We start from the raw sequence: 27,435 nt of genomic DNA on the forward strand, positions 1-27,435 counted from the left end.
CAAACAAATTACTGTCATTCTTTCAAAGTATACGTAACCAAAATATAATATAGGCAATGTAGAGAATATATACCACACCAAAATATTTCTTTGAAAGCCTAGGATATCTAATTAAGCTCGAGTTTATACGCTAAATTGAACACCTCTAGCAGCCAATTAAAGTCGGTATAAAAGAGAATCATTGCATTGTAGAGGGTCAAATTAATCCATAATAAAATAACCTAGTATAAAGTCATAGTTTTAAAATGTAAGGCAAAGCGGTATGAAAAGTTCATCGTAAGATATCTTTTAAATCGGCTAATTCGGCTGTAAAGGGTCCTCAAAAACTCATTGCCTTTAGAATTGTGCGATCATCATAAAATATGGATATTGATTACCTAGATTTAGATTAAATGGTTAACATTTTCCAATGGTTCACTTTACTTCATTATCTAAATTAGGAGTATTTAAATCTTCTGCTATCAAAATGTTAAAAAAAATACTTAATCCGTTTTTCAAAGATCATATTTTTTTATACAAGAGGCAGCATCTTTACATTTATCCTTTTAAAAAAATGAATTTTTGGGGTGAACATTACGTCTTAAAAAGTAATACAGAAATAAAAATACACAAACGACATTCGAGACTAATGCTACGCCAAGTTTCTACACACACCAGATAGTTATATAACACAAAAATACGATTCTAAAATGTGAAAGACAAGAGCAGGCTATATATTAAAAACATTTCATCACAATGTATAAAAGCATTTTATAGGCTTATATACACGCGTGCAGCCAACCATTTTTTGTTAAAAATATAATGCACAATTTTTCTTAAAGTACGTAGCAGCTAATCTTAAAGCATCAGTGTTTAAATTACATAATATTCACTAACATGTTGGTACTTAACTTTAAACTTTTTAATTGATTATATACATCTGAATCTGAATAATTTAGTCAGCAAAAATGTCTCTTCCAATGACATCAACGCCAAGTTCAGGTATGATATTCATAATAACCAATGCCTTACTATACTGGCAAAAATACTCTTTTCAAAGAGTGCTTAAGATACTGTACTGTACCTGTACCCTTTAGCTTTACATTAGAATAATAGGCTTATATGATTAGTAAGAATTTCTTACATCACCTTTAAAACAGCGACATGCCCGGTGTATGATTAATTTGTACTAATGCCTGAACAAAGTTACGTGTAGTTTTCGGAAGGGGTTGTGTATATATATATATATATATATATATATATATATATATATATATATATAATGATCTTTGATAAGTCGCCATTACATCAAGGTCATGAACAGTAAGTAAATATACCTAGTCACGTTTAGGGTTTCAACCAATCATAGCATTTGCACAAATGAGCAAATAATTAACAAGTTGCATGCAGCAATGATAATAGTTATCATTATACACGGACTGGCATCATTTTCTCAGGGCAATAGCTTTTAATATCGCACTGCTTAAGAAATGAATGGTATGTAAACCAAATAATGACTGCAAATTTTACCAAAATGTTTACCACTCACTGATCTTCATACGATAGGCCTGAAATAAATTCTCAAGATCACCTTAGGGGCAATCATGATCGGTCAATTTTGTACATCATGAAATATTGTAATATTTCTGGTAGAACTACTTCTACTCTCACTACTATATTACTTCTACTACCCCTCCCCTACTACTATTACTACTACTACGACGACGACGACTACTCCTACAACTAAACTCTAAATCCAGCTGAACTGTAATTAGAGACCAATCATATTCTGGATTTATTTTTAATCTTAAAGATTCACTTTTCAATCTCGAGAAATTTGAATTGAAATCCTTGGAGATTTAAAATGTATCTTTACGATTAGATCAAACTACATTCACAATTTGATTGGTTCCCAATTACATTTTACCTGGATTTATTGCAAGTCTGTGCAATTTACTATTACCAACACTAATTCAGATATCATCATCATATATCATTTTCTGAAATTATCATCAGGCCTATCATAAAGATGTAAATCATGAATCTACAACGGAGTATCTTCACTTTTGCTGTTTCCATACTGGACATCGTTCTGTGGCTCATCCTGTTTATATGCCTTGTTGTCATGACTGCCTCCATTCGCATTGTAGCCTGGAATAATAAAGAGATGTAAAGATTATATCAATGGTAGTATAAAGTACGTATCAATCGTTCTGATTCACATCATATGGATTAAAGTAGAGTCGCAGTTGAGTTTCAAATTGTCAATCTTTACTACTAAAATGCCTTGATAATAAGAGTTATTTTTTTCTTTATTAACCTTACTGATGTATCCTGTTTGACTTTATAACCCCCCCCCCCCCAAATTAGAAAAGAAAAGAAGGAAAACAAAGAAAGGGAAAGGGGGTGAAACGTGATATCATTTTCTGAGTAGGCCTACTTTAATCTACTTTAAAAACTAAAATTTTAACATGGTAAAAAATCCGGCTTCGCTCACCGCTCACCCCTTGCGCCATATTTAGCCTCCACAAAACTTTTAGCTCATGGTCTAGTGGTTATAATGAATACTAATAATTATCATCATCGTTTCATACACCGCATATTGCGAATTGCCTCTAAGCGGTTATGACTCTCGTCTTTCAATCTGAGGGACGTGGGTTCGATTCCCAGCCATGGCATGTTTTCCTTCAAGAAATTTAATCTCATTTTGCTGCAATCGATCCAGGTGAGGTGAATGGGTACCCGGAGAGAAGAAATTCCTCGGAGGCCAGAGCGCCTGTAGGCAGCACGGCTATAGCGGAGACAAAATAGCAGCGCGGCTTTGTATCCTCAGGCAAAAAGAGCTTTGAAAATCCAGTTATTATTATCATCATTATCATTGTTATTATTATTGTTACCATTATTATTGCTGTTGTTATTATTATTTTTGTAGTTATTATCATTGTTGTTGTTATTATTACAATTATTATTATTATTACTGTTATTATCATCATCACCATCTTCATCATCATCATCACCATCATCATCATCACCATCACCATCATCATCATCACCATCACCATCATCATCATCACCATCATCACCATCTTCATCATCATCATCACCATCATCATCATCACCATCACCATCATCATCATCATCATCACCATCATCACCATTACCATCATCATCATCATCATCATTATCATCACCATCAGCATCATCATCATCATCATTGTGAGAATATACTTACTTGGTGGAGGTGAATGAATAGCGTTAATGACCAGATCATCTTCCCAGCCGCTGCCGTAGCTCGAAAGGGGGTATGCTGGCTCACCATGCTTGGGAATATCCAAACCTAGAAGACAAAATAATGTGAAAACTGAATAAGACTTCACCTGAGATGAATATAATAATAATGGTCTTTATTGGTACATCAAAAACATTCGTTGCAGCCAAAGGCTGAATTACGAATGCTAGTACAAGGTAAAAAAATATGACATATAAATTGACAAAAAACGCAAATATACAAACAAGGTATATATTATATATGGATAAAAACAAATAAATAAATAAAACAGCCAGTCAATACACAATAAAGAGTGACCTCCATTCGACCTTGCAAAAGTAGCAAGAAACATAAATGAGTGGCGATATGAAATTAGATTGATAAAAAATTAATAAGTACGTGTGGAACGGAAACAGTAAGAACAACAGGGAAAAAGAAATGCGTAACAATTGGCAAAGTCATTGAATAGCATTGTAAAGACTTCACAAATAGTAATTCTTCTGCAATGTTTTTAATTTCTTGAAGCCAAATGCACTCTTAAAACAAATCAGTCCAATTGACTAGACCAGTAGTCAGCTGGGTGCAGCTGATATGACAATCACTGATAGTCACATTTCTTACATATATTCTAGTCAGAAATAACTGTTCTAGTTAAATAGTCAAATATATGACTAGAATATAAGTTGCACCCAGCTGACCCTATCAACCAGTCATTTTTGACTGATTTGTTTTTAGAGTGTGGCAGCTCTTTAGATTTCCTTTGCTATCTCCTCAATTTTTGCATTACTATCTTACTTTTGATGTATTTTTACTGAAATGTGTTAGTATAATAAATGAACCCCAAAAATGGCCACCTGCAAAATGCACTTGAAAGTGTGAATTTTCCATTTATTCCCTTTGATTAATTAACAGGCATAGTATACAGTTATAGTCATTCAGGCATCGTTGGAATTAAGGAAAGTATTCCAAATTAAAGTAAAGCAATGTAAATTACAGTAGTAAAGTAATGTAAAGTAAAGTAGTAAAGTAATCTATAGTACAGTAATGTAGAGTGATGTTATATAATGTAAAGTTAATGTAAAGAAAAGTTATGTAGAGTAAGTAAAGTTAAGTAACGTAAAGTAAGAAATGTAAAGTAATCTAAAATGAAATAATGTAAAGAAATGTAAAGTGATTAATGATTAAAGTAAATTGATATAACGTAATGTAAAGTATATGTAAAGTTATGTAAAGTTAAGTAAAGAAAGGTACATAAAGGTAAAGTATAGAAACATAAAGTAATGTAAAGTACACTCTAAAAACAAATCAGTCTAAAATGACTAGTTAATAGGGTCAGCTGGATGCAACTGTTATTCTAGTCATATTTGACTATTTTCTAGTCGTATTTTACTAGAACAGAGTTTTTCTTACTAGAATATATGTCAGAAATGTTACTAAACTGACAATGAATGATTGCCATATCAGTTGCGCCCAGCTGACTACTGGTCTAGTCAATTTGACTGATTTGTTTTAAGAGTGTAAAGTAACATAAAGTAGCGTAACGTAAATGAAAGTAGATAAACCAGTCATGGATATATTGATTGTCTGAACGCACCTTTCTTCTCCATCTCTGGATCAACCCGAAGAATCCTTAGACATCTCAACGTACCGAACATGATGAAGGAGAGAAGAGCCGTCCATGTAAATATGACAATTACACCAAGGAGATTCCAAGCGAAATGCTACAAAAAATATATACTTTCGTTTAATCGAACATACTGCATTGATTAGAATGTCAACATATTAGAAGTAAAGGCAAGTATGGATAGCCAGTGACAACAATACGGTACATACAGATAGTAAGAATCAGGGACAATAAATTCCCCAAACTGTTCATTTTGTAAAAGAGACCCTGAAACAATTTTACATATTTTGTGTGATTGTCCGGTTGTTAACATTGTGTGGGAAGATCTTTCATCTATTATAAACCAAAAACAACATTCGAATATTATCATTTCCCCCTTTGCAAAGATATTTGGTATTCAAGGTGATAATTTTTTAACATTCATTTTCCTTGCTTTCAAATACTATGTTCGCTTTTGTAAATTTGATAACAAAACCCATAATTTTGTGGAATTCAAAGCTCGTATCAAAGGTATTAAGGATATTGAATATTTTTTGGCGAAGAAAAATTGTAAATTACCTGTACATTTAAAAAAAATTGAAATTTTAAATTGAATTTGTCTTATGTATCTGTCTCTACAAACTTATACATACTCAAGTGCTGCTCTGTTTAATCATGTAAATAGCTTGTTGATTTGTTGATATTGTAATTTATACTGTGATTGATAAAGATTGAAAGAAAAAAGAGTCAGGGACAACTCGGACCACGGGCCGAGTTGTCCCGACCCCGATAGTAAAACCAATTTGAGAGAAAAGAAATGACTGTGGTCATCATGAATTTATTGGTTTTAAAGAATTACATTTAATGCTCGTTTAAGGGTAAACGGTGGTAAAATGAACGAAGTCACAATTGATTATAAAGCTATTGTAATAAAGAGAAACGTTGAAATAAGGGGAAAATGTAATAAGAAAAAAAGGAGAAAGGAAAAAAGCTGTTATGAGAAAGGTTAAAATAAGAAGAAATGTGTAATAAGGAGAGGATTAAGGAGAAAGTTGTAATGGGGAGAAAAGTCATTAGGGGAAAATATGTAATAAGGAAAAAATGTCAGAAGGAGAAAGTTGTAATAAGGAGAAAGTTGCCATACGGGGAAAAGCTGTAATGAGATAAGTTGTAAAAAGATGAAAGTGTAATAAGAAGAAATATGTATTAAGGAGAAGACCCGTAATATGGAGGAAAGGTGTTAGAGGGGAAAATCGTCACAAGTAAAAAGGTTTTTGAGAGAGAAGTTGTAATAAGGAGAATGATATATGGGATAGATTTTTAATAAGGGCAAAGTTGAAATACGGGGAAAAGCTGTAATGGGATAAGTTGTAAGAAGGAGGAAAGATTTGTAATAAGGGGATAGTTGTAATAAGGAGAAAATTCGTAATAAGGAGAAAATAATTAATAAGGAAAAATTGTAACAAGGAGACTAGCTCTAATAAGGAGAAAGTTTTCATACGGAGAAAAGCTGTAATGAGATAAGTTAAAATAAGGTGAGAGGTGTAATAAGGAGAAATTATGTAATAAGGAGAAATTATGTAATAAGGAGAAATGATGAAATAAGGAGGAAATTCATAAGGAGAAAGACGTCATAGTGAAAAATCATTATAATGAAAAAGGTTGTGATAAGGAAAAACAATGAAATATTCCACTTACCAACCACGGTATTCTATTTGAGATGTCAAAAAGGATTCCATCTGTCATAAAGATAGGCGTGGCTAAAACTCCCCAGAGACCTCCCCCAAGATGAACTGTAAATATAAAGGTCAAAGGTCAAGGTTAAATTCAAAGGTCAATGTTCTAGGTATTGGTCTAGTGGTTCTGACTCTCGCCTTTCAAGCAGAGACTCTTGGGTTCGAATCATGGCCGTGGCGTGTTTTCCTTCAGCAAGAAATTTATCCACACTGTGATGCACTCAACCCAGGTGAGGTAAATGGGTACCGGCAGGAAAAAAATCCTCAAAAAGCTGTGTGCACCTGAATCGGTAGCCTAGCTTAGCCGGGTAATAATAATAGCAGGGCCAGCTGGGAGAACAGTTTTCGGAACTGAAGTGGCTACCCTGGGTAAATATACCGTTATTATTATTATCATCATCATCATTATTAATCTTGGTGGTCAATGACGAAATTTCAAGTTTCAGGCTAGATATTATTTCGATTTTCAAAATTATGTGAAGTTTGCATCTTTGTCCAAACCTTGAAGGTTAAAACTTCGAATGTCAATGATCAGTGTTTTCAAGGTCAATTAAGTTTGGGGGTCAAGGTTTGAATATCTCAGATCAAGTTTTGAAGGTCATTTAAGAGTTTAAGATCCGGTTGCGATTACCATGCTCGTACAGCTTCTCGTTGTAATACAGGAAACGTTGTCAGATATATTTCTTAGTAATATGTCAGATACAGATTGGGGGAAAAGAATACAAAGAAGAAGAAGAAGAGGAAGAAGAAGAAGAAAAAGAAGAGGAAGAAGAAGAAGAAAAAGAAGAGGAAGAAGAAAAAGAAGAAGAAAAAAGAAGAAGAAAAAAAGAAGAAGATAAACAAGAAGAAGAAGAACAACAACAACATTAACAAGAAGAAGACGAACAAGAAAAATAAGAAGAAAATGAAGAAGAAGAAGAAGAAGAAAAAGAAGAAGAAGAAGAAGAGGAAGAAGAAGAAGAAGATGAAGAAGAAGAAGACGAAGAAGAAGAAGAAGAAGAAATTTAAGAAGAACAAGAAGAAGAAAAAAAGTAGCATGGGAGGAATGACAAAACGAAGGAAAATCTTCAAGAGAAAATATAAAAATGAAATGTCTTTGCTACCTGCTACAGCGTCGAGTGGATCATCTATCCTCAGTCGAATAACTGCAGAACTCCAGAGAATATATGTGATACCAGCGACTGATCCGATTGCCGCTGCTCCCCACGCATAAACAACATTACACCCAGCACATATAGCCACCTGGGAGTAGGAGATGCAGCGAAATTGGTATTTGAATTAAGATTATTATCATTAATCGTTAAAGGATTATCAAAAGTGCAATTGCCCATTGAGGAAGTTTGTTTACTGCATGGAATTTATGGTAAGTAGCTTCGGAAGCTCAATCAATTTTTACTCTCTGAAAACATTAATCTACTCAAAGTACCTAGATACTTTATGAGAGGGTCATTTAATAGAATCTAGGTCTTTTTCTTAAAAGTTAAAATAAATCTTCGAAAATATAAGTATCTTGTAATTTACACGAATAGAATCCAATTCATTTTGATAGGTTTCTTTTATAAGCGAAAATCCACTAAGTACCCCTCTGATGATGTGTCTGTTATATAACCCCAGTGACTTGAAAATAAATTTATAAGATATTCTTTTCTCCTGATCATACCACAAATACATTTTTAAGCTTTATTCCTATAGTCAAATATATTGATTTGGCTGTTGTGTATCATGAAGCTTTGAATTTGTATTACTTCATCAATCGGAGGTTTACAAGTCAAGACTTATTATCAGGCCCATATGAGCCTAGCGCCTAGTATATGAACCTCCATGAGAACAGGGGAGGGTGCGCTTAATCTGTTGTGTAAACCCTTCAATCGTAAGTGGTCTGAAAGCGCAGTCTACAATCACTTGTGTCGAGTAGGCCCCCTAAGTAGGCCTTAACAGCAAGTTTAATGTATTTTAGTCTTGTGTGAAGACCCACTTTCTTGTTGATCAAAGTTTCAATCAGTGTCTGTGCCTGCAGACTAAGGACGCAAATGCCTCGGTCTCACCAACGAGACCTCCTCCAATAGTCTCTAAACCGACCGAAGGTATGCCATTGGAAATAGCGTAAATAGCATTGGTCGGCCTGGAGACTGTTTTCGCCGGTCTGACTGGGGTTTTATCATAGAGATATATATATATATATCTCTCTCTCTATATATATTATATATATATAATATATCTCTATGGGTTTTACTTACCATCCCCGTTAGACCACCGTTGATCGTTGTCAGAAGCGACCAGTAACTGCCACTGAACCCAACGCGGCGGCAAATCATGGAAGTGAGGGCGGCAAAAGCGCCAGAGATGATGGTATTGACGATGGCAAGGGCGACCGCCTCCCCGTCCCCTTCGGCGGAGATGCTGGCCTGAGAACCGCCGTTGAACGCAAAGAAGCCAAAGAACAAGATAAAACCGCCAAGGGAAACCATCTAGTTTAAGATGAAAAGCGGGATGAAAAGAAACATCAGATGAGCACAAACGTTGGTTTGTTTCAGCTATAATTAATCAGAAGCGTATATTCTAGAATTTTATATGTACTTGAAAACAGTACTATAAATATATATAGGGCTTACTGACTTGTTCATGTTGTTGAAATGAAATGGATTTATTACTCACATTAATCAATCTGTTTGGGGATTATAATATATTGCACCTTCTGGGCAGGATTCATAAACACTTAAAACATGCATGCTTTAAAATGTATGGAAGCTTAAGTGTCCCACCCAGATGTTCAGATAATCATCTCGTCATATCTACGTCTCTTAAGGGAATATGAGATGACGAGATCTTGGATCTCGTCATGTTTGTATCTTGGAAAAGGGATGATCAGCTGACGTGATCTTATCGTCATGTCTACATGATGACATGACAAGATCTTGGATCTCGTCATGTCTACATCCCGTGGGAGAGATGATGACATGACAAGATCTTGGATCTCGTCATGTCTACATCCCGTAGCAGAGATGATGAGATGACAAGATCTTGGATCTCGTCATGTCTACATCCCGTGGGAGAGATGATCGATGACATGACAAGATCTTGGATCTCGTCATGTCTACGTTCCGTGGGAGAGATGATCAGATGAAAAGATCTTGGATCTCGTCATGTCTAGATCCCGTGGAAGAGATGGTCAGATAAAAAGATCTTAGATCTCGTAATGTCTGAATATTGTGGGAGAGATGATGAGATAAAGGTTCAAAAGATCTTATCATCTCTTCCACTGAATGTACATGTAGACCGTGACGAGATCCAAGATCTCGTAATCTCATATTTTTTAAGAGATGAAGGCATGACGAGATGATTATCTGAACATTTGGGTGGCACTTTAAATCTTCCATAAAAATGTTCGGATATAATTTCGTCAACCTACCGGTACGGTATGTCCAGCAATGACTATCGGATTCCCATTTGAATCGTATCGCCCTATCCGAGGTCCCAAGATGGCGGCTCCTACTAGAGCAGCTGTTCCTCCGACACAATGAACCACTCCACTTCCTGCGAAATCCTGAATTCAGAAGTAACAAAAAAAATATTGGTATCATCTAAATGATGCATTTTCATTTATTTGATGCAAGATATAGCAGTGTAGATTAAAGTGGCTTGGTCGAGGGCCGTGCCGGTATTCAAACCCAAGACATTCATGGTGAAGTCGGGCGCCTGAGACCAATTGGCCACCTCGCTAAATTCATTTTGGAAGAGTATAGAGACATAAGATGAATGAACTTTACAAAATCAGAATATTATCATTTTCGATCTTAGCTAAGGTTGCAAAAGAAAAATCTGCTGTTGATTAATATCAACAACACTTTGGAATTGATAGATAAATAAATAATTAGTTGGTATAGATTAATTACTTCATACTTTGTATTGCGAGAAGCAAACTGTTGCCTGATGTTCATAAAGAGATTATTGTTGAAAATTTATTAAAGTGAATCTCGATCGTATTGTTCTTCTTTTATTAATTCGAATTGATCGACATTAGGGTGGAAGTCCCATTTGATAAACCATTGTCACGCCAACGAAACTGTGACTCCAAATATATCAATACAAATGATATTTCGAGTAGCAGTGGCGTACGAGGGGGGAAGGCTTGGGGGCTTGCCCCCCCCCCCCAAAAAAAAAAAAAAAAAAAAAGAAATTACGCCCAAGAAAAAAAAAGGGAAAAGAAAAGAGAGAAGGGCGAAATATATATGATGTTATATTTTGAATATTATGTCAAACTCTATCACAAAATTTACTTTCTGTCGAAATGTTTGCTCGCTCGCTTCGCTTCTCACAACTTTTTCTTTCTTTTTTTAGATATTGCCCGATACGCAAAATCTCGCCCCCTCAAAAAATTTGGCTCATTACGCCACTGGTCGGTCGGTTTAAAATCAGTTTCGTTGGTTTTATGTGACTGTGATATTAAGGATTCAAATTGGTTACCATGAAAGCTAGATACGTTCCATTAGCAATCTCTATGCCACTGTTGCCAAGCCAACCGTCTGATGACCACGCCCAGTGAGTTACTACTGGGTAAATGAATCCTACAAGAAAATGAAAAAGGTGAGATTTAACGTCAATACACATCTGGCTTTCATCCAGATACCATTCTGACAGATAATATCCCAACAAATTTCTTACAGTAAGTTGAAATCATTTTTTTTTGTTGCCTTTCAAAGGCAATTAAGCAAATTTGGACAGTTGAATACTGCACGTATACTCGATGAGGAAGAGCGCATCAGTGTCCACGCGGTGACATGCCTACCCAGGTAACAATACAGCGTTGGACCAACGTTGGATCAACGTTGGGAAATTTTTTCCCAACGTTGCCTCAACGTTGGCAGGCCAACGTTGCATCATCGATAGAAGTGCACGCGCATACATCGTCAGACCAACAACATTTCCAACGTCAGTTCAACGTTGTCCAGCAACAATGTTTCAACGTTGTCTGGCAACGTTGATCCAATGTTGGCTAAATAGTCAAATACAACATTGCTACAACGTTGGTAAGCAACGTTGGATCATCGATAGAAGTGCACGTCCATACATCGTCAGACCAACAACATTTCCAACGTCAGTTCAACGTTGTCCACCATCAATGCTCCAACGTTGGTATAATGTCGGCTGAGTCATCAATAACAGCATTGCTGCAACGTTGATGGGCAACGTTGAAGCAGCGATGGACGTGCACTTGCATACATCGTCAGTCCAACTATGTTTACAACGTTGGTTCAACGCTGTCCAGCAACAATGCTCCAACGTTGTCTGGCAACATTGCTCCAACATTGTTACAACGTTGTCACAACGTTGCTCCAACATTGCTCCAACGTTATTCCAACGTATGACAGTAATTAACAAAACATTAATTGGTTTCAAGGTGAAGTCCACCATTACAACTCTTCACTCTAATCTTTATCATCATGTCTTATCCTATCCTAAAATCCTACATCCTAATCCTATATCCTATTCCTATCATCCTACACCTATCCACTGTATCCTGTCATTGACTCCTATATATAGAGCAACTTTGCTATACTTGGCAGAATACAGTTAATATCATTTTCCACACTTAACCTTGAATATTTCACTTAGAATAATATGTTTTGATTATAAATGATATGGTAATGGAGCCACATACTTTTCTGAAACTTTTCATGGTGGAAATATTGAATAAACATAAATACTCTAATTATTATAGCAATATTACCTAAAATTTTGGTCATTTACTGATGTAATGAATATTCATGAGTGCATAATCATTGTCCAGATGAGGCAGGTTTGGCAGCGTTGGTCCAATGTTGGTCCAACGTTGGGTGACGTTGATCCAACGTTGGTATAATGTTGGTCCAATGTTGATGGAAAGTTGATTCAACTTTAGTCCAATGTTAGCGTAAACGTTGATTCAATGTTTGTCTAATATCGGTTAAATGTTGTTGTAACGTTGATTCTTTGTTGGTCTAATTTTAAACAAATCCAACGATGCACCATCTCCATCAAACAGTTTTCAACACTGTGCCATCATCATCTGTAACCTGTTCATGATTCTATCAAAAAACATTACAACTATTATTACAGCTATTTATTTCTTTTCATTCTTTCTGTTACAAGTCTCTACACATAATTAAGAGGAATCAAGAGAATTACGTGTGATATTTATTTATCACAAAAACTCACATGTGTAATTGCAGTCTCTCAGTATTTACAAAATCTAAAAGGGAGGTCGCGTAACTTGGCCTCACTCAGAGTAACGTAACTACTGCCTACTGTAACTAAAGAGTGCCTCTTTTTTATTAAGATAGAAGTCAACTGATATCTCAATATGCATGGCCATGGCCCAGTCTCGCTCGTGCTATAACTATTAAATGATATTTCAGCGTCAAGTGTAGCATGCCTCACATAGCAACTACAGGTTTGACTGCAGTTGGAAAACACTCGGTCCATGCTAGGCCAGGCAGGACCGACCAGGTCAATTCAAGGCAGCGTATAATAAATAAGGCAGGAATGCCAGGTAGCAAGTCATTGGGTGATTTCAAGTACGGTGTACGGTGTTGAGAGCGTGAAAGGGCTGCTGAACTGAGCTCCAACACCAAGCGTAATATTATTTTTCATTGAAATGTATTAAAACTCTAATGATTTGCTCTCATCTTAAATGTAAAAGATAATTCACGGAGATGGTTCGTCGTGTTCGCCCCCTGTTCGTGAGCTACAGTTCATCAACACCAACACTGAACTTTAAATCACGATTCTCCCAATCCCTGGGGGCCGGTGTTGCTGAATGGGGAAATTGCTTGTAGATCATCAACACCATGCAGCCACAGTGCAGTGTTGGGTTCAGCAGATGACAATCAACACCAGCCTTCAACACAAACTGCCGGAAATACACCATATTTTCCAAGGTCAATCTCAACACCAGCCTGATTCAAGTACGGTGTTGTCAAAAGACTCACAACTCCAACACCAGATTTCAACACTGTACTTGAAATTATTGAAATCACCCAATGACTGTTGCCTTGCCCTTGGTATCGCATACTCGTTCCCACTCACACGTATTGCGAGGTTAGTATTATATTAGTCACTCACACAAGCTAATTACGAGGTTAGTTAGTATGTTATACTGTGCAGTGACTGGTGTTAAGTACTACTTTACTACTACTTACACGAATATAGTAGCGTCGGACTGTACGCGCACAGAAGCTGACTCCGGGATCTTTCGGAGGGGATCAATGGTTGCAGTTACCGATTATCTGCAAGTGCAAAGAAAATTCCACTGTAGATTGTAGGTCCTAAATATGCAGCTTATAAGTACTGTTCCAGATCACTAGATATTCTGGAATTCAATTGTCTATATCCACTATCCAGTCCAAATTCTACCAGATTCTTCAAGTTCAAAATTGAAGGAAGCAGCCTACACAGACATGACAGAAGGAGTCCGACGTCGAGACTAATTCTGCGCATCAGAATAGTATGGTATTTTTAAATAGGCACATTTGATGCTTGTATTTCCTTCTTCAATTTCTTCTAGTTATGTGACGGTAGGCCTATGAATTATCTCGTACTTACTGTGAAAGGCCGAGCCAGCTGCAAAGGACGAGGGCGTTTCTGGAAATTCTGGTCTTGAACTACATTTTTTTTTTTTTCTTGTTTTTCTCCTTTATTTTCTATATCAATCGACACATTTTCATCCCCAGGTGCATGCAGCCTCTCTATTCTACCCCATCTTATTTTTGTTTTCCCCTTAGACTTAGTTTTAGTTCCTCTTTCCCTTCCCATTATTTTCCTTCTCTCTCGATTTATTTTCCCCTTATTGCTGGGGGATACCAAGGGTGACATGGATAGACAAGCAAACTTACTTGATCGACCCCCCCCCCTTGGCCCCATTAATAATTATGCGAGTAGTCGTCTGTATATCATTATCAATTCTCCAATGAACCAGTTTCTAACGTTCTCAAAACTGTGTATATTATGCCGGGATATTATGTTGACTGTCAAACAAATATCCAACAAACTATAGTTTCCAACATTGTGTCAACAACTCTCCAATAAACTATTCCAATTACGCTGTCCACGTTGTGCCATTGTCCGTTGTTCAACAACTCTCCGTCAAACTAGTTTCCACTCCTTTGTCAACGTTGTGCCATTGTCGACTGTCCAACAAATCTCCAAGAAAATAGTTTCCAACGTTGTTCCTTTGTCGGTTGTTCAGCAACTCTCCATCGAACTAGTTTCCGACGTAGTCAACGCTGTGCCTTTGTTGGCTGTTCAACACCTATCCAATCAAACACGCGTTTCCAACGTTGTGACCAGTGGCGTACCGTGGGTCACGGCATTGGGGGGGCACCAGCAAAAATTTTGAGTCACTCAGTGAGCGCGCGAAGCGCGCTCAGTTGCCACGTATAGTGACCTAACATACATTTTAAGGACAATGCCATTAAACATATATATATCTCACTAATTAAATAATGCGAGCGCGAAGCGCGAGCTTAAAACTTTTGTTATTCATACCTAAAAAGGGACATTGTAAGCAAAATTTTGTTATCATGATACATGCCGGTCTTGCTAAACAAACAACGCGAGCGCGAAGCGCGAGCTGAAATTTTTGTATATATTGACCCCAAACAGGCATATTTTAAGGACTACTTTTTGTTAAGGAATCCATTAAGAGTATACATATCTCACCATAGTCACCTAATCGAGTGCCATGCGCTTGCCGATTTTGTTAGAATAAACACATGAATTACTTTTTGTAGTCATTGTAATCATGATTATTATATTCATCTCACAAATCAAATATTGCGAGTGCGAAGCGCGAGCTGAAAATTTAGGAAATTCAGACCTGAAGAGGGAGATTCTAAGGCTTGTTTGTAAGAATTCACTAAGACCATACATATTTAACTAACCAAATGATGCGAGCGCGAAGCGCGAGATGAAAATTTTTGATATTCAGATCAGAAAAAAGGACATTTTTAGGACTGATATTAGGAATTCATGAAGATCAGACATATCTCACCAATCCTCTATTGCGAACGTGAGCACGGACAGGAAATGTTTTATATGAAGACCTTAGAATAGGGCAATCGCTTTAAGTTGTCATGAAAAAAAAGCATATGTCACGACATAAAACAATAATAACTCGAAGTGCGAGGAAATATATTTGGTGTATATTGACTTGAAAATGGAAGTTTTTAGCACCACAGGATTATATATCTCGTCAGTGGCGTACCGTGGATCACGGCATTGGGGGCACCAGCAAAGAAATTGAGTCATTTACTGGGCGCGCGAAGCACGCTCAATTGCCAGGTATACTGACGTAATAGAAACATTTTAAGGACTGTGTCATTAAACAGATATGTATCTCACTGATTAAATAATGTGAGCGCGAAGCGCAAGCTGAAAATTTTTGACATTCAGACCTAAAAAGGGGATATAAGCAATTTTTGGTAATCATGATACGTACCTGTCTCATTAAACAAACAATGCGAGCGCGAAGCGCGAGCTGAAATTTTTGTATAAATTAACCCCATACAGGGACAAAAGTACTAGTTTTTAGGAATTAATGAAGAGCATACATATCTCACCAGTAATCTAATGCGTGCGTCAAGCGCTTGCTGATTTTGTAAGAATTACACCTTAACACATGAAGCACTTTTTGTACTCATTGTAATCATGAACATGATATATATCTCACTAATCAAATACTGCGAGCGCGAAGCGCGAGCTGAAATTTTTGAAATTCAGACCTGAAGAGGGGCATTCTTAGGCTTGTTTGTAAAAATTCATTCGTATTTCACTTACTAAATTATGCGAGCGCGAAGCGCGAGCTGAAAATTTCTGATAGAGTTTTCAGACCAGTAAAGGGAAAATTTTAAGGACTGTTTTCAGGAATTCATGAAGAGCAGACATATCTCACCAGTCCATTAATGCGAACGTAAGCACTAAATGGGAATGTTTTATATTCAGACTTTTAAAAAAGGGGCAATCTCTTTTAAGTAGTCATGAAAGAGAAGCATGTCACTACATAAAACAATAACTCGAAGTGCGAGGAAATACATGTATATGGTGTATATTGACTTGAAAACGGAATGTTTTAGTACAACATGATTACACATTTCATCAAACAGAAATTGCGAGCACCAGGAATGATGAACACAATGTCATAGGCCCTCAGCAAAATATGTTTCATAAAGTTATGAAAAAAATATTTATGTAATATAATATATTATAAAATAATATATCATATATATAACTTAATATATGCACTAGTTTCTTCTTCCTCTACTACGCCTCTCCTTTTTTCTCCCTCTTTTTCTCCTTTTCCCCGTCTTTTTTTTTTTTTTTTTTTTCTTGCCAGCCGATTGGGGGGGGGGCACGTGCCCCCCCATGCCCCCCCGTAGTTACGCCACTGGTTGTGACGTTGTTGGCTGTCCAGCAAATCTCCAACACACTAGTTTCCAATGTTGTGCCATTGTCTGTTGTTCAACAACTTTCCAACGTTGCCAACGTTGTGTCATCGTCGACTATCCTACTGATCTCCAATCTACCAGTTTCCAACGTTGTGCCAGTGTCAGTTGTTCAACAACCTCCCATCTAACTAGTTTCCAGCTTTATCAACGTTGTGTCATTGTATACTATCTAACTAATCTCCAATCTACCAGTTTCCAACGTTGTGCCATCGTCGACTATCCAACAAATCTCCATCGAACTAGTTTCTAGCTTTGACAACGTTGTGCCATAGTTGGTTGTTCAACAACTTTCCATCGAACTAGTTTCCAACGTTGCCAACCTTGTGTCATCGTCGACTATCCAACTAATCTCCAACCTACTAGTTTCCATCGTTGTGCAATTGTCGACTGTCCAACAACTCTCCAACTAACAAGTTTCCAACGTTGCCAACGTCGTGTCATTGTTGATTGTTCAACAACTTTCCAGCGAACTAGTTTCCAACGTTGCCAACGTTGTGCCTTTGCTGGCTGTCAACAACTATCCAATCAAACGTGTCTCCAACGTTGTGACATTGTCGACTGTCCAACAACTCTCCAACTTACTAGTCTCCAACGTTGTGCCATTGTCGACCGTCCAACAAATCTCCAACAAACTAGTTTCCAACTTTGTCAACGTTTTGCCATTGTCGGTTGTTCAACAACTTTCCAGCGAACTAGTTTCCAACGTTGCCAACGTTGTGCCTTTGCTGGCTGTTCAACAACTATCCAATCAAACGTGTTTCCAACGTTGTGACATTGTCGACTGTCCAACAACTCTCCAACTAACAAGTTTCCAACGTTGCCAACGTCGTGTCATTGTTGATTGTCCATCATCTTTCCATCAAACTAGTTTCCAACGTCGATTCAACGTTAATCCATCAAGTTTTTCCAACGTCCAACGACTTTCAAGTTTCCAACGTGGAGCCAACGTTGGCTTGTTACCTGGGTATAACATTAAAAAGTCTAATCAAAAGAGATAATAGATAAATGAATGTCTTTTGAGGCATCAAACTATACTACGAAATTTAACGTCCTATTATTTCAAAGGTTTTCGATTGACTGAACTTCGATTCGAATACTAATCTTAGTGAAAATTGAAACCCTATATTCTTTATCTCACAAACAGTTCAAGTGAATATTTTTGCTGACTGACGATGGTCATAATTGATACATGTCTGTAAAAAAAAAGCAACCAAGAGTATAAAAGATGACAGGATAATCTCAAATAACACCTTCTTTAAAGGCCTTACGAAAATCACTAAATTCGATTTGTCAGTCAAGTTCCCCGTTGACCTCAAGGCCAGACGCGCAGGCCAGATGCGGGCGGTGTTCTGCCTCTTCTTTGGTACCCTAACCAAAGGGTTTTTGTGCTTTATCTTTTAGGATTCCATGCAAAGTTGGCATCAGATCCTACAATCTAAAATGCCCCCCCCCCCCTCCAAAAAAGGAGAAATAAATAAGATAATTTTTAATGCCATTTTGGTAAACCCGATCGCTTCGCTCTATCACTTCACGTTTCACATGATACACTTCAGTGTATATACCTGTTATTACCGACGAATACAGAAAGTAAGCTACGAACTCGGTTCGTTCCGCCATCGCCCCGGATACGATGGTGGCTGCCGTAGCGGCAAAGACGAAATGAAAGAAGAAGTGCGAATAGTTGGCCGATCGTAAGTTTTCAAAAAAGAAATTCCGATATCCGATGAAAGGGTTTGACTCTTCTCCGAAAGCAAAGGCGTATCCAACGCCCCAGTAGGCTACCGCTCCGATACCTATGGATAAAAAGAAAGACAAATATTTTCGGAAACAATTTAGTAAGTTCATAATCAGGTGTGGCGCGAATATAAGTGTGACTAATTGTGACGTCACACTTTTCCTAGATTAAATGATAGCCATCAAAACTGCTGTAGACATGTTATTATATGCTAAAACGATAATCTCAATTGTACTACGGCACTTACTCTTAAACGTTTACACTTTTTAAAAGCTAGATCCCATTAATTTGTGAGTACTAAAATGTTACAACTTTATTTCATTTTCCACTAATTTCATTGTTTCCTTATTTTTATTCTACATAACATCGAACAGTACCTTAATTATTCATTCAGGCCATTTGGTTGCCTCGGCTTTGATTATAATTATGGTATATGATTGTTGCAGAGCTGATTATTTGGATTTGCATGAATCATATGACATTTACTGTATTAAACATAAACACTCCCACTATAAAATTTGATTAGATCGCGTTATAAAATCTTTATTTTTCAAATTCAATTTAACTTATTCATTGAATACGTTATCTAGATTAGGATGCCATTATTTATTTCAATGTTTTTTTAAATGTTATCGTATGTTCTTTTGTAATATTGTATTAAACATGATTAATTGTAAATTGTACGCAATTCAGCCGTAAGGTTACTACGCGCAAGCAATGTTCTTTTATATCGAAATTAATAAATAAATTATTCTATTCAGAATAATGCATAATGTTTGATGTAATAATGAGTTAATAAAACACATTCTAGGTTTTATCATAACACTATTTGTTGTTAAGTTCATAATAATTATTATATGATTTATGAGGGGCCAATTATCTAGTTGCCTATTCAATGGCACACTATATATTACCCCGGCTATAGCTCCTGCTGCGAAAGGCGCTTGGAGCATTCAATAAATGAATTGATCCTGCTGGGTACCCATTCGCCCCAGCTGGGTCGAGTGCAACACAATGCGGGTTAATTTCTTGCTGAAGGTAAAACGCGCGATGTGGCTTGGATTCGAACCCACGTACCTCTGATTTAAAGACGTGAATTGTAACCACTACACCACGGCGCAGTTTCAACTGCATGGTGTGTCTTTATGTTAACAAAATTAGGGTGTGGTCTTTACATAAAGTGATGATTTAACACTGTATTTTTTTTCTTTATTTTAGTGTACTTTGGCATTTGGGGGTACTTACAAACATCAAGCATATTCTTGAGTAAGATGTTGGTTGTATTCTTAGCACGGACCGATCCAGCTTCCAGAAAGGCAAATCCTAACTGCATCACTAAATAAAGAAAAAAAATGGAGGGGGTGGTTAACTTGATAAGTTCGATGGTGATCACGATGAACTCTGCGACAAAACAGGTAAGGGAAACATTATATTTACTGACTTTGTCTAAACTGTAATCAGAACAGAAATAAAGCGTCGACTGAAAGTATTTTCTTTGATGTGTATACATGTATGTTAATGACACGAATTATGGGATCATGCTGCAGAAGCAGATCCAAGATAGAGGGTAAGAGGGGCCTACTTTACCTAATTAAATACTCTGACGGTCAAACAAGGGGAAAAGAAAGATCATGGCCATTTTTGATAGCACGTTGTTGTCCACATTGTCTGACAAAGAAAAGACAAGCCTCAGACCCACCCTCTTTCATACACTGGGGCACAGAACTTTGAGGTTCTTTATTGTCTTGTCCAAAATTTCCCCCCGCGGGGGGGGGGGGGGGTGGGGTGGGGCTGCAAGCCATACACTCTCCATCTGAATCCGTACACGGCTTTTTTTTCTCTTTGCCTCTTCCTTGAGGATTTATTGTTTCAAAATTTTACATATATACATATTTACACAGGAATAACTTTTTTTCAAGAGTCAAATGATATAATATTTATAACAGGAATTACAATATATCAATAATTTTCTTGACCTCTAATACACAAAATTGTTTAGATCCGTATGATTTAAATAAAACTTCAAATATGAAACAAATTCGTGATCAATCTCTTATTGCTATGATTTAGATTTTGAAGGTTGCATTTTACATAATGATTATAAACTACAAACTGGGCAACATTGATCGTCAAATTAATAAGAACAAATTTTGGTTTGTCTATTTTATACCCAATTAACAATGTTTTCATAGTTATCACCATTTCTTCTTTTTAAATAAAATAAATCATTCTCGATAAGATTTTCCAATAAACTTTAATCTTTTTGCAAAAAACAGAAAATGGCCAATGGTCTCAATTTCATTACAGAATTCGCATTGATTTGTATTTACAACTTTCCACTTGAACAAATTGTCTCTAGAATGTAATATTTTAGGTAACAGTCTAAAATTGAATTGCTTAATTCTGCTATCTTTTATCTTTTTGAATTTAAAATGAAGGATATCTTTCCAAACTAAATTTTCTGGCAATTTTAGTTGTTTTCCCCAGATGTCCAAAATATAAAAATCAACCTTCAATCAATCTGTACACATTTACATCTTTTCACTTCTTTTTCGCTTCTCTCCGCATTTCATGATTTGTATTAATATTTCAGTTTTTGAGCGTCAAGCAAAGTTCAAGAGTTCAAATCACGAATTATGTAGGCATTATAATCACATGACTTGCTTGCATCACAATGGAACACTAAAATACAACGCCTTTTGATCGATTTGGTTTGTGAATTCTCAAGTCATAATTATGTTTAATGGTCCGTGTGGTCCCATTCTCTCGTGCGCGGTGCTACAAAAACAAGCCAAGAAGAATAACGAAAAGTACTGAAGAGAAAGTACCGAGTTGTCTTATTATGACACCCCTATTTTCTTGTTTGATAAAAAGTGAAGTCACCTTGCCCTATCAAATATTAAGTATTTAAAAAAAGGAGATATAAAACCCAACTTCTCAGTAAATATTCAAATAATGTATGACCAGGTTTCTTTTCTTCCCCCTTCTTTTTTAGTAATTATCGTTGATATATATATTTATATATATATTGTCATTGTGTTATAATTTGTATTTCCCCCTTTTATGTTCAATGTTTATATCTGGTATTCAGTTTTTATTACATCATGTATTTTACAATAACATATATATATTCAGTTTCCAGATTTTTGTAAAGGTGGCAGCGCTAATAAGGCTTTCCCTTTCTAGTTGCCTCCTCATTCATTTATAAATTATGTACACTTTGTTTATTCAACTGTTTCCCAGATTTTATCATTGTATTATCTGCAATTTTCCCATGTAATTTATGTAAACTTTGTATGTGCTTTGTTTTTGTTTTTATGATGAATGGAATAAATGCTATCAAATCAAATCAAATAACAATTGAAATTCACATTTTAATGTCAGAACAATATTTCATAACGCATTATCGTTATTTTCTTGGATAAAATGTCATAGGGGCAGTTGCTTGTACATGATAATCAGTTATCCGTTTCTTTTGTACGAAAAATAAAAGATATCTGAAAATTGACACATATATATTTAAATGCACATAATATATACATATTTTATTAATTTGCTTCCTTAACTGAAACTGAAGCTATGTGGTGTTCTGGAAAACTGTCATACATTTTGTCATAAATCTAATATTTCTCTCCGAGATGTGACACCGCTATGATTTTTACAAATCGGTATACTGAATATCGTCTTTTGTCTGTCATATCTCTGTAAGTTCCCGCCCATCTCAAAATAAGTTTAAATGCTTCCAATTACAAAATTAACAATGATACATTTAAATCATTTTTATGAAATGTGATGCCACGCAATGATCATGCTCATCGGGTGTGATTATGCAAAGTGTAAATAAAACTGGATATCGTTATTCAACGGTGGGTTTGATAGTCGTTTTATAATAAAGCGCGGTTACTCAACAACTGGGGCAGTATAATTATACATGTAGTTCGACTATCCCACGAACCATGGGCATGATGGGAACAGTCAGTTCAACGAAACTGACTTCAAATCGACCTATGGTATGGCATTAAAAAATAATGTACATAATAGATTTCATCGGTCTGTTAATGTTAAACAATGGTAATTCCACATGTTCAGGGAAGAATAAAACACTGTTTTACATGACAATAAGTAGAACATTTAAATATTTCATATTAAAAAAAAAACAACAAAAGAAATAGTGAGTGATATATTCAGTCCCCTAGCTCATTTGCATACGGAACAGAATGTGCATGTAACCATGATAACCGTTTTGTTAAATTAAGGGAAACTTTGAAATGTCATAACCTTCTTATATTACATCCGATTTTGATGAATTTTCAGTACTATTATTGTTGATTTGTTTTTCTTTTTATTCAAATAAACTATTTTAGGTGTACTTTTCCTTTAAATATTAGCAGGGCTCGCTGGGAGAACAGTTTTTGGAACTAAAGTGGCGAACCTGTGTAATTATTATTATTATTATTATCATTGTCATTATTACTATTGTTATTACTAATATTATTATTCCTCTAAACAGGATCAAGTCCGTATTTTTTTCTTGAATAACTTTGCTCTAACAAAAAGCACCAAGTAATTTCAAGTGCAACTAGGAACTTTACACTACTAATGTCCGAGAGTCTTTCTTATCAATCTGGTTGTACCCAAGATAGCTGCCTTCTGAATGTCGTACATCCGAAGGTGAGGAGAGATCTTGGTTATGCAGGCTTCCATTCCCTTCTTATTATTATTATCATTATTATTATTGTTATTATTACTACTATTATTATCATTATTATTATTAATATTACTACTATTATTATCATCATTGTTATTATTACTATTATTATACCTTGCTGTTTCAATTTCAGGCAATATGGCCTTCAACACATTGTAGGCTGCGCATTCAGACCTTTTGACTCGAGTGAAGGGTTTGCACAGCAGACTAATCATCCCCTGGACGCGGGGGTCTGGTACTATTATGACGTTTGAATGGATTTACGGTAGAGTTACGATAAATAAGAGATAACACCTGTCCGCAGCACCAACAAATGTTATAATAAGAAAATGAAATATGAAATCGATTCATTCCAAACGGCACTGAGCCGTATATATAGCAATAACGAGTCCTGCAGTTTCATTGTGGACTAATTGTGGAATTAGATGATTATTGCGTGAGGCATATCGAATTAATATTTTCTTCTTTTTTATACATTTTTTTTTTATTATAATAAAAGTCGAATACAGTGTTATTCTGAGCGAAATTGATATAAGCAATATCTATTCATGCAGTTTCGTTTTGGGTTCATCGTGAAATGAGATGATTATTGTGTGGGGCAAATCGATTTTATTTTCTTCTTTTCTACATTTTTTCAGAAATACAAACCGCTATAATACAGCATGAATTTCATTCTAAAGGACTGAATAAAAGTAGCAAGTTTCAATTTGGTGTGATTTTGAAAAATAGATTAATTTGTTGAGCATATATGAAATGTGTTTCCCTCTTTCTTCCGTTCAGAAATAAAAAGACAATTATAATACAGCATGAAATATATTCTTAAAGACTGAATAAAATCAAAAGTATCTAGTCAAGGAGCTTCACTTTGATTTGATTGAAAGGAGAAGATTATTGTTTGGGGCTATTGGCATATCGAATCAGTAGTCCGTAAAAGGATTAAGGTTAATGAATTACAACAAGAAACAAGAAAAGAGGCAACTGCTATAATTTATATGTAAATAATATGTTCAGGCCTAAATACAAATTTCATGTATACCACCCCCCCCCCCCCCTCTCTCTCTCTCTCTCTCTTTCTTTCCTTCTCTCTCTCCCTTTTCTCTTTCTTACTTATACCCTTTTTACACAAGATTTTCTTAGCCCCGGACTATCGCTAACCCCGTACTATCCTTAACCCCGTACTATTTTTTTTCCTTTTCACACATGCCAAATTGTTATTGCTAACCCCGGATAAGGAATGCTTGCTTTTCACACACGAAACTCGCTAACCCCGGACTAGTGGTAGCTCATTCACTCGTACCTTTTTACACACGCTAAAATGTCCTTAACCCCGTACTATAGGTGAGGCTAAATTGCCATTTAGCCCCACCTATAGTACGGGGTTAAGCTTAGCCCACTTTCGTTTTACACTAGCGATCTTAACCCCGTACTATCGCTCTTAGCACCGCAATTGCTGGGATAACCCTGCTTTTTTGCAGGGCCAAATAATCCCGTACTAAAGGTGGGGTTAGCCCACTTTGCAAAAATGCTATGTGTAAAAAGAAAGTGGGCTAAGCTTAAGCCCGTACTACAGGTGGGGCTAAATGGCAATTTAGCCCCACCTATAGTACGGGCTTAAGAAAAATTTCAGCGTGTGTAAAAAGGGTATTAATCTTCCTCTTTTTCCATCCCCATCTTTACCTCTTTCGAATATGAACAAGTTCTACGTCGGCGCTAGAAGAGTAAGTAAACAGAGTAAAACTGAAATAAATAGTACATATAGCAGGAAATATATCCATTGTTTCCATCGTGGTGTTTTAATTTAGTTAGAGAATATACTCTAATCTGTTTTGTGTACAAATGACAAATATGACCAGCCCCCCCCCCCCCCCGAATATGTAAATTTCACATATCTATGATTCTTTTTATTATTCATTTTTGTTTTCCTTATTGGTTTTCAACCAAAACCGAAGTATTACCATGGCCCTGATAGGAAAGCGGGGATATTGAAGCACCAGCAAAAATGTTCTAAGGGTGCGCATGCATTACCCCTGCATGCCCTCTGGAAATTAGGTTTGTATGCTTTAATGTAGAGATTTGACCCAAATCACCTTCATTTGAGAGTAAGCCCTCCTTTGTTTGCTTGTCATTTTCTTCTGACCAAAACCAAGTTCATTAGGGAGCAAAAAACCCTTTGGGGAGGGGGGTTATCAATTTTGCTCTGATCAACCAAAATCACCTAAATTTGAGACTGAAAACTTTTTATATTTTGCTTGTCAAAATTTTTCTTACCAAATTCACCCCCAATAAGTTTTTTGTTTGCTAGTCAGACGTTTTTAAGCAAGCCAGCACCATGGGCAGCACCCACTCTTTAATTGCCATTTGTATACTTATAATCTCTCTGTGTTAAGTTATTTATCTAATTCGGTACAAATAAAATGAAAGTATAATACAATGAGATGATATACATAATAAAAACAAGTTGATAGAAAATTATACAAGCCTCAGTGAAAATCATGAATATGTACGTATTAATATGAAAGAATACTGTGTAATCTGGGGCCCGTAACCAAAAGCTTAGCAATGATCGTAGAACACTTTTCTACGATTGATTCCATTGACTACAAAACACAATCAATCGTGAAAATCAAGCGTACGATTAATCGCTAACTTTGTTTTTATACTTCGTAACTCTGCATACTGTATATGCAAACATACTTTTACCTTTGCTATGTTTCAATCGTTTATTAACTTGTCATATATATCACAAATTCAACTGTATATATATATATATATATATATATAAATTAAAAAAAGTGGGTGCTGCCCAGGATCAGGATGCTGGCTTGTTTAAAAATGTCTGACTGGCAAAAAAGAAGCTTATTGGATTGGTAAGGAAAATTTTGACAAGCAAAAATAAAAGTTTTCAGTCTAAATATATATATATATATATATATATATATATATATATATGTTTGTATACCTATCTATCTATTAACCTTTGTGTCTAAAACTATCTCACTCGGACACAAAAGTTTTATATACTCACAGAATATGATACAGGACATCACCAGAAGAAAAAAATGATCCATGTTTTCCCTGAGATAGCCAAAGTCATCTTGGAGTTGCATCAAAGCAAGTTCACTTCCATTAATTGGCGGCATTCTGTGGTAAAACAAACGTTCCTTCTGCCTTGGAGAAAGTAATCGAATCAACCTTAATCAGATACACCGCACATATAGGACGTGAGAGTTCTGGCGCCTCGTTCAGTTCTGGTGGAAGACTCCGAACGCCAGTGAATGGGTGTCCATTCTCCCGCAGAATGCGCACGCAATAAAAAGCTGCTCGCTCCAGGATCCAAGCGTGAACACAAGGTCACGTGCATCGATTGGGACCACGTGGTGGTATTTTAGTTCCGTGAATGGAAACTTTGATAATAGTCTACAGGGGCGGATCATGCAGCCTTCGCCAATAGGGGGGGGGGCCCGGATTTTTTTTCAGCCATATTTTCCCCGATCGGCCGCTCGATTTTTGGTTTCTTTGAAGGGGTAGCCCTAATAGTCACTTTTTAGCTTTATTCTTATTACTCAACATAAATACATGATCCTTATTTATATAATGCGAGCGCGAAGCGCGAGCTAATTTTTTTCTGGAAATCTTGTGTATTTTTCCCCTAAAATTTGAACATTCTGGGCAATGTTTGTTATCCTGAAAAAGATGTGTATGCAACTAAATAATTACTACGAACACGAAGCGCGAGCAGAAGTGAACTGATGGAAAAGGTACCTGTTAAAGACTGCATGCAGTTAGCCATGAAGTCGTTACCTATTTTAAAAATCAAATAATTCGAGCGCAAAGCGCAAGCTGAAATTTGTTGAAATTTTTACCCGAAGAATGGAAATTCTAAGCACTTTTTGTAACTTGAACATAATAGGTATATAACTAAACA

At 36.1% G+C, this 27,435-nt stretch overlaps 1 protein-coding gene across 1 annotated transcript; it reads right to left on the reverse strand.

Annotated features, from left to right (window-relative positions):
* Positions 1-1,208: 1,208 nt before the first annotated feature.
* On the reverse strand, positions 1,209-26,764 carry LOC129268273 (putative ammonium transporter 1). Its single transcript, XM_054905844.2, has 11 exons — positions 26,536-26,764; positions 20,048-20,137; positions 18,630-18,860; positions 11,051-11,151; positions 9,996-10,130; positions 8,824-9,054; positions 7,690-7,828; positions 6,549-6,643; positions 4,842-4,968; positions 3,212-3,316; positions 1,209-2,130 (listed from the first exon to the last, which is right to left on the reverse strand). The coding sequence occupies exons 1-11, from the start codon at positions 26,648-26,650 to the stop codon at positions 2,024-2,026; spliced, it is 1,476 nt and encodes a 491-aa protein (XP_054761819.2). The 5' UTR covers positions 26,651-26,764; the 3' UTR covers positions 1,209-2,023.
* Positions 26,765-27,435: the final 671 nt, after the last annotated feature.

This window comes from Lytechinus pictus, chromosome 9 (genome assembly GCF_037042905.1).
Source record: "Lytechinus pictus isolate F3 Inbred chromosome 9, Lp3.0, whole genome shotgun sequence".
Lineage (NCBI taxonomy): Eukaryota > Metazoa > Echinodermata > Echinoidea > Temnopleuroida > Toxopneustidae > Lytechinus > Lytechinus pictus.